Here is a 9091-nt window from a genome sequence, read left to right on the forward strand (position 1 = left end):
AAACCACAGTTTGAAGGTAGACTTACAAATGTAACCTTTCATGTGAGTGAGTGTTATACACGTGCTGAGTAGTTTTCAGACTAGGTTCTTTCTTTTGCTAAAATTGTACAGCATAGTTCAGAACCCCTTAAGGTTAATAAGCCAATACTAGGGCCCCACCCAGTTCCCCAGCATTTTTTAAAAAATAGGGGAAGTAGCCCCGCCTCTTCCTCCTCCCGCGCTCTAAGTGGCCACGCCCCCACTCGTAACATTCTCTAGGAACCACCGAGCTCCCACTTCAGACGATCGTGACGCACCTTCGGCGCCATCACCTCCTCCACCCCATAGAGCGCGCTCCCGACGAGCCAAGCATCGGTCGGGAGCGCGCGCCGAGAACGTGCATGCCCCACGTGACCCTCTTAGGGCCAACAGGAAACAGAAAATAGCTGGGCGCGAAGCGCGTTCACGCGAGCAGTTGCTGCAGGCGGGAGAGGCGAGCGAGGAGGGAAGAGGGGCTCAAAGCCGAGCGCGTGCAGACTCGCTCCCCGAGAGGTCTCTGCCAGACGCGTCGCCATGTCCGAGGAGAAACCTAAGGTAAGTTGGGTAGTCCTCGCTCCGCACTATCAAGCTCTTCGTTAGATGTCTTGTCTCGACCCCCTGCGGAGGCCCAGGCCTCTCGGGAGTCCGCGGGCGGGCTATCCCTTCAAAGGGGCTCTTGGGGCTTCCGTGCTGCCGCCTTTAAGAGCGGAGAGTGGGGCTCCTCCTGAAAGGAAAACCCAGCTCCCTCCCCGTCTTGGGCCCGAGGATGAGTCTTCCCCGCCCCGGTTGTGAGCGAGAAACCGGACCCGCCTCACCCGGAAGGAAGGCACTGCGAAGGGGCGGCTCGCCTGTGCTCTTTCTCCCAGGAGCTCCCGCAGGAATCGAAAGGGTCTTTAGGCCGCAGCCGCGTGTTTCTCTTTAACACCTCGGGCACTTTCGGTATCCGGGCCAGCCCAGTAGGTGGGCCGGATAGTAGGGCTTCTTCCTAGTATTCTGGGCTGCGTTAAAATACGCCTTCCGCGGCGTGCCTTTTCCGGTGAGGTGCCCGGAGAACCTCTGTGATGGGGCGGCGTTAGGAGTTGGCTTGGCTTGGCGACAGCAGCCCGATCTCCTCCCGCTACCGAGTTAGATAGCGCGGGATCTCACCACGTGCTTGGGAGTCTCGGCTTAAGTAAAGGGCCGACCCCGACTTCCTCTCCTCCTCCTTTTGTCTTTCTGCGTGCAATTAGTGGAGGTGGATCGGAGTCCTTAGCGAGGTTCCCAAAGACATTTTACTCTCCGATTGCTTCAGAAGAAAATCATTTCCTTAGGAAATCGTTTCCCAAAATTGTTCCATGTTTTGGATTATAAACCCTATACTCCTAGATATATATGGTAGGCTATCATATCGTTAACTGAAGGACCGGATGAGTGTAATTATATATATATAGAGAACTCTTGCTTGCAGTTAGAATTGGGGAGCTTGCAGTGCTGATTGGAGAGTAAAACTCCTGAAAATCTACAAGAGTTACAAATACAAATTTAATTGGAGGTATTTTCCATTTACTTCAGTGGGGTTTATTTCCAATATAGTATGCATTGATGGATTATGTGTCATCAAGCCAATGTTGACTATTAGCAACTACATAGCTAGAACTTCTCCCTCTGTCCCTAGGACATGATCATTTAGGTCTTCTTTTCTTGTAAAACCATTCCATAGCCTTACAGTAAAATAATTTGGGTAGAAATGTAGCAAACTCTTTAAATTCTTACTACTAGTAATTCTTACTAGTTTCTGGAGTTCAATTTTTTTTCAAGGATTTGTTTATTTTTCATATATAATAGTTTTACCTAAAGTCTCCAAGAGTATAAAAAGTCACAGTAAAGCAATATCAAATAAAAATTAGTATCTTAAAGACAAGCCACATTAAATAAGGTTGCTACAATTTTTCACCAGAATGTAAATAAAGTTCCCCATTGGTATCTTATATTTGTGTTTAGACTTCATGAAAATTTTAATGCCTCCTTTTTTTTCCTTTTTCTATAACATGTTTATGTTCTTAGTGAGCTATTGAAAGTTTTTATGTTTGAAAAATGCAAGAATATTTAAAGCTACAAGGAAAAAGCAGGAAAATGTGGAACCTGAAAACCTTAAAATTTGCACTGTGGGGGTTGTTAGAAGAAAAAGCCCAGCACAGAGAGACCTAACAGGAGGAAGATAGGAAATTTGTGTGTGTGTGTATGTATGTATGTGTGTGTGTATATATATGTGTGTGTGTGTATCAAGGGGACATGGTGGCTCAGTGGCTAAGACACTGAGCTTGTCGATTGAAATCCCTAGTGCTGCATAACGGGGTGAGCTCCCGTTACTTGCTTCTCCAACCTAGCAGTTCAAAAGCATGTAAAAAATGCAAGTAGAAAAATAGGGATCACCTTTGGTGGGAAGGTAACAGCCTTTCCTGTGCCTTTGGCGTTAGTCATGCCGGCCACATGACCACAGAAACTTCTTCAGACAGCGCTGGCTCTTCGGCTTTGAAACGGAGATGAGCACCGCCCCCTAGACTAGCACATATGTGCGAGGGGAACTTTTACCTTTTTATGGATACATACACCCCACTTTAGTACGGGGAGGGAGGTGTATGTGTCCATATGTACTGAAGACACGAGGCTGGAAGAAGAGAAGCAATATGACCATAGATATTCCAGTTAGCCACATAATTTTCTCAAACATGCTTTTATAAAAAGCAACTGGGCTGTTTTCTCCTATTTCACTTCTCATCCAAGAAGTACCTATCTTTCCATCCCCCCATCATTAGAACTGATTAAGCTTCTTGGATGAGAAGCCAAACACTTTCTTCTTTTTCCTCAAGGAAAAAGTAGTCCAGTTGCCTTTTGAAAAAGCACCTTTGAGAGTGAAATTGCATTATAAGGGAGCACATATTGGTAAATATCAAATTGAAAAGTATTTCATGTTTTTGCAGGATCCTCTGTGTGATTTAACTTCATAAACACTAATACATTTATATTACGTTTGCAGGAAGGAGTAAAAACAGAAAACGACCATATCAATTTAAAAGTTGCTGGTCAAGATGGATCGGTGGTCCAGTTTAAAATAAAACGCCACACGCCGTTAAGTAAACTAATGAAAGCTTATTGTGAGAGACAGGTAATTAAACTAACATTATTAAGACTTAACATTTATGCTGAATATATATCTGTCTGCCCAAGTTCTTGTCTTCCCAGGGAGATCTGATGCTGAAATATTTTTCAAGTGCTAATGCAGTGGTGGTATAAAACATGTACACTACATAAAAGTAGATATACTTGTATTTCCAGCAACAGGTTTTCTGTTTTAAAATGCACCTATTTATGCTGTATGCTATATGCTATATTCATTTAATTAATGTATTTTACCTTTCTCATTAGGGAAGAAACAAAAGCCAAGTATATCTGTATTGTAGGATCTGTTTTCATCATTTTTATAATTATTTTTCATTTTATATTACATTGTCACTGACAAGGGATAACTGGATTAAGATGATCCCAATTTATTGTTACCTTGTCCAGTATTTATTACGTATACGGTGTGTGTGTGTTTATTTAGGGGGAGATCTCGCACATAGCTGTCTTTATACTGAGCAAATTATTTTATATTTGTAACAGGGTGGTTTTTATTGGTAAAAAAGACATGTATTAAACATATATGCATGAGGGCAACTTTGTTCCTGACTTAATATTTCAAATGCATATATGGGATAAATCAGTTGTTAGTCTTAACAAAATGGGAGGTTTTTTTTATTTATCACATTTGGGAATCATCCATCTCCCTCACAAAGGGTGTCTGGTTGCTATCTTTATGCTATATCCACTTTGACATAACCTAAGATTTATTTTATGCAGGTTTAGCAATGCAAGCATTGTGTGTGTTTATAATATAGGTATTTTTTCCTAGGGTTTGTCAATGAGACAGATTAGATTCAGATTTGATGGGCAACCAATTAATGAAACAGATACACCTGCACAGGTAAGAGTCTCATTTCATATGATCAAGTGATTCTGGGCAGTGTACAACAATGCTAAAAACAGTTAACAAATAAAATTAAAAAAGAAAACTAAAAGAATAACAGACAAAGGGATGTTAAAAAATACTGGAACCACTTCCTCAGTTCACCTGTTCTCTGGGTTCCCCAGGCCTGGTGGCATAACCGGGTCTTGAGGAATCTATGAAAGCTCAACAGTGATGAGACCAACCTCACTTTGAAGAAGATTCCATAGTGCAAGTAGTACAGCAGAAAAGGCCTACTGTTCAAAGCTTGCCAAATGTAAATTCCCTAGACAACAAAACACATAATATGCTAGATCTGGTAGCATGGGCAGATGAAATTGGGAAGAGGTGTTCACTCAAATAACCCGGCCCAATGCCATGAAAGTCTTTAAAGGTCAGCAACAGTACCTTGAATTGGATCTGGAAACAAACTGGTAACCAATACAACTTGCAAAGCAGAGGTGTGATATGTATCTTCTAAAAACACATAATTGTTTGCCCCGCTGCATTGTGTGCCAACTGAAATTTCTGGACACTTTTCAAGGGCAGCCCTACGTAGAGTGCATTGCAGTAGTGTAACCTAGCATTTACCAGGGCATGGATGATCATGAGTAGGTCTTCTGGTGTAGGAATGGGTGCAAATGACATACAGCATGGATAAGGGCCCTCCAAGTCACAACTGCCACTTGCTCTTCGAGCGGGACAGATCTAGGCATTTTACAGCCTGCTCCCGCATCTGGCCCTTTGGCTGTCCCTATCTGGTCCATGGTGGCAGCAGAAGAGGCCATAACAGCATCCCTATTGGTTTGATTCTCCCCAACAATCCAGTTTCACATGTGGCCTCTTGGAAAATGAACTGCCCGCTCCTGGTCTAAGAGGACCCCTCAGATTGTTCCCAAAGTCTGTTTGAGGCAGTGTATAACCCCATCCAGTATCAAAGATAGTAAGGTCTCAGATCCAGAGGGGCTCAAAATCCGAAGCCACTGCATTTTGCCAGGGCTTACTTGAAGATTGTTCCCCTTCCAGACCCTCATAAGCCTCCTGACTTCAAGATATGACATCCAAATTAAATTCACCAGTGGTGATGTACAATTGAGCATAATCCACATATAATATCTCATTCCATGAAGCCTCTTCCATGAGAGAAAGACATTCTCTTCATTTCTAAATCACAAAGTTCCCGACTGAATCATTATTAAAAACAATGAGGACTTTCCTATCCAACTCTTGATAAAATGGGGAAAGGAAAGAACAGAAGGAGGAAGAGAAATAACTGTAGGACATAATTGTCAGTTTTGGAAGGCAATTTTCTTTTTTGCTGCTTAACTGCCACATATTTTAGCTGGGGAATTTGGGAGGGGGTTGTTGTTGGAGCGGTAGAAACTTAGTCATAACAACATTCTGTATTCAAGGACATCCTGTGTCTGATGGAGACTGCCTGAAGATTGTATCCAATTGAGTGTGAAGAGTTGATTGGACAATGTGATGAACTTGTGGGTGTGGGACAGGGTTATGAACTCTCAACTGGGTGTGGAAAACCTGGAAGCTTTCAGTTTCAGGTTTTCCCAGCTGTGCCAACATGACTTCTCTAATAAATTGGAACTTTGAGGAACCTCAAGCCTCAGAGCTTTATTTTGTTGGGGGTGTTCCTTGGAACCCTGACAATAATCCTTCATTGATTATAATAAAGCTAGTTGGTGTAAATATGAATGGTATTAACTCATTCTTCCATATCATACACCTAATAATAACTAGAAATAATAAACATTTTACAGTTCTTAATATCAGAGGCAATGCAATCCATTACTTGTTTTATTTATACATATATGTTCTTGTTTGTAGGAAATTAATTTTCATGGTGGGAGCTTCCTTACCTATAAAAATAGTATTAATTATTATTGTATTTCACTTTGATACATTTTGGAGAGTTGAGAAAATGCCACATGAATATGCTGCTTAATAAGGCTACAACTTTATATTGCTGATATTTGATAATACATTCTATTATTTCCAACTCTGTACATATGTGATTGCGGGGAGCATGAATTAAGCATACCAACATATTTGCCTTCATTTGTAAACCTATCTAAAAGATTTAAACTATTATAAGTTGTTTTTAATTCCAGGTAAAAATGAAAGTCTTTATCATTATTTTACAGGATTAAAAAAAAGACAAGCTGAAGTTGAATTTCAAGAACTAGTCTTGGAATGGATGAAATATGTTCATTTAATCCTGGATCAAAATAATTTGAATATGAATGTTCTCTGTGTTTAGTATTGTAGATTTAATTTTTATTTTAATCATTAGCCAGTAGTTGCATGTGATCACAATCTTTTGCCAAATACCTGTGGCAAAAAGCAGTGGTTCTCAACCTTTTATTCATCACGGACCCCCTTTAAATACCTTTTGTGGCCACAGATCCCCAAGACTTAACTCAATATTTAAATAACTTCAAGCCTTCTGTGTACCCTCTGTGATGACATCATGGTCCCGCAGCAGCAGTCCACAGATCATAGGTTGAGAATCACTGGCATAAAGTATTTGAGAAACGATTACATGAACATCTACTATGTTTTGCTAAATAAGCATCAGTGAATTGCTTTTGACTAAGGGAATATAATTGAAAATATGTTTAATACGGTTAGTATTTCAATTCGCTCCCCAATTTCCTATAAAATATATGGAGCAGCTGTATTAAGACTTTGTTTAATATATTCTCTAAGACACATTAATGTACACTGAAAAACCACAACTGGAAAAATAGAACATATGAAATATTTACTAATATTATATTTTCATTTTACATAATATTTAAAATGCACAAGTAAACCATATATATATAACTACTTAAATGGATAAGTAAACTTGGGGAATAATCCCACCCTCCCAAATGTAGTGCTGCTTGATTTTTAAGGGGAAAAAAAGCAAGGATTTCTAATTTTATAGATCTGTTTTTATTTTATATCCAGTGGGTTAGCAAAGATTATGTAGGAATCAGAGTTATATATAACAGTTTAAATAAGTATGACCTGAAAAGGTGAAGACTGGATTTGTTTCCCAATTTATGAAAATGTATTTCAGTATGAAACCATAGTATCTGGGAAATTTCTACAGCATTTAACTAGCCATCTCCTTTATAGAGCTGTTGCAAAAAAATTCTAACAAGTTACAAAAATCAAATTGCTATAATATTTTTTAACATTTGTCATTTGTGTTTTAACAGTTGGAAATGGAAGATGAAGATACTATTGATGTGTTTCAACAGCAAACTGGTGGCATATGCTAAATGTCCTTTTCATTTCAGAAGAGGAATACAAAATGTCACCCACTTCATCATCTGTCCTTGGATTTGCTATTAAATAGTAAACAAATGAACATGCCAATCATACAGGAATCTTCTCATGTTCTGAGGACATTTATCCAAATCTTTTTCCTGTCCCTGATATTCTGCGTGTGCAAGTTGAAGCTGTATCTATGGAAAATAACTACATAAAAATGGGCCCAGTAAAAAATTAAATTTTCAAATAAGTAATTACTGGTTGTTTACTGTCATCTTGTTCTTCTAAAATGGTGACCTAAATACCAACCTACTGTACAATGAACATACTTAGTGCTGCCTTTAGTTGTTATTGTTTTATTGCTTAATTATGACAATGTAAATATTGAAATACTTTTTCTTTGTGATAGGATTTTTTTCTCAAAAGGTGTTTGGGACAGAAGAAAAGAATTTTATCATAAACAATTATTACTCTAAAACTGTTAATGGGGAATATATGAAAAGAGCAATACTTGCAGAATGCTGATTATAATGACAGTTAAAGGTAATGCAAATGTACATGTGCTTTTTCATAATAAAATAGTATAGAATCAATTTTTAAAGTAATGGGAAGTTGAGTTTGTCAGCAATTATGCAATTTGCATACATAATATTCCACATTTACTATAAATTTCACATACCTAGGGTAGAGTACCAGAGTATTTGATAATTTTTAAATTAATTGATCAGGATGTTTTAAGAAGTTCTCCTGTGCAATTCTTGTTAATTATGCAACTCCTTTTGCAGGAGAAATTCTCAGTAGATAGTTTTCACCCAAAGCATTTCTTCAATGATTTATTGGACAATAAAAGCTGTATACCGTTTTTTGTTAAAAGTGGACCTTATAGGCTCATTGCTTTAAAGCCTGGTCTGAGAGTCAAATAGCTGTGTATTATATTCTGCCTACGCATTAGGATCCTAAGCTTCCTTTGTTACAACCACCACTTGGGAAACCCAGTGGAGCAGAATGCGATACAAGAGTTGAATTTATCTTCTGATGAGTAAATTAAATTTTAACTTTAAAAAACAAGGAATTTCAATATTCATGGCTATTAAATGTGCACGTATACCATTGAGAAAATATTGAATGCGAAGGACCTGTTTCCCAAATATGTCACATTTAAATGACTTTTAGTAGTTACATGTGATTTGGATGCATTAAATTAAATTAAAGCTATTTTGTTTACTTTTCGTAAGATTTTTCATTGCTGCTTGGGAAAGTACATTTCTGCCTTTTATATCTATATTTAACAGTACTGGTTTACAAGAAACCCTTTTGAGAAGATTGCCTATCTATTCCCTATAATTGTAAATGGTCCTGGAAGGGATATTCATTTAAAATTGTTACTTGTTTATTCAATTGTACAATACTTGTCCTTTATTACTGTACACAGTAAACCTAATTTGGTACTCCGTCTCTTGGCTTACTTTTAATGCTGCTGAATTTCATATTACTATATTCAAAGCTGTATCACTGAAATGCTGACAATTTATTCATATGCACATCTTTATTAAAATTCTTTTATTGAGAGTGGATTTAATATTTAGGGTATTCATGCAACCAGCAAAGAAATATAATTTCAATAACACTGGACCATCTTGAAAGTTTTATATTTGTTACTTTGTAACAGATGCTCATGTGTTACTTATTCTAGCTTGATCTAGTTGTGCATTAGAAATGTTTGCTATAAAAGAGAAAATCTTGATAGTGATTAAAGAGCAAGACCCATGT

At 38.2% G+C, this 9091-nt stretch overlaps 1 protein-coding gene across 2 annotated transcripts; it reads left to right on the forward strand.

The window, feature by feature from the left end:
- The first annotated feature begins 266 nt into the window (after positions 1 to 266).
- On the forward strand, positions 267 to 8776 carry LOC131200742 (small ubiquitin-related modifier 3). 2 transcript variants are annotated; one of them, XM_058187941.1, is made up of 4 exons: positions 280 to 573; positions 3035 to 3163; positions 3950 to 4021; positions 7267 to 8776. In XM_058187941.1, exons 1-4 carry the CDS (start codon positions 553 to 555, stop codon positions 7327 to 7329), a joined length of 285 nt encoding a protein of 94 aa, XP_058043924.1. In that variant the 5' UTR covers positions 280 to 552; the 3' UTR covers positions 7330 to 8776. The 2 variants fall into 2 exon arrangements, with proteins under 2 accessions (XP_058043925.1, XP_058043924.1); XM_058187942.1 differs by lacking the exon at positions 3950 to 4021 and having other exon boundaries at positions 267 to 573.
- The last annotated feature ends 315 nt before the right edge of the window (positions 8777 to 9091 follow it).

The sequence above is a fragment of the Ahaetulla prasina genome, chromosome 6, assembly GCF_028640845.1.
Source record: "Ahaetulla prasina isolate Xishuangbanna chromosome 6, ASM2864084v1, whole genome shotgun sequence".
Lineage (NCBI taxonomy): Eukaryota > Metazoa > Chordata > Lepidosauria > Squamata > Colubridae > Ahaetulla > Ahaetulla prasina.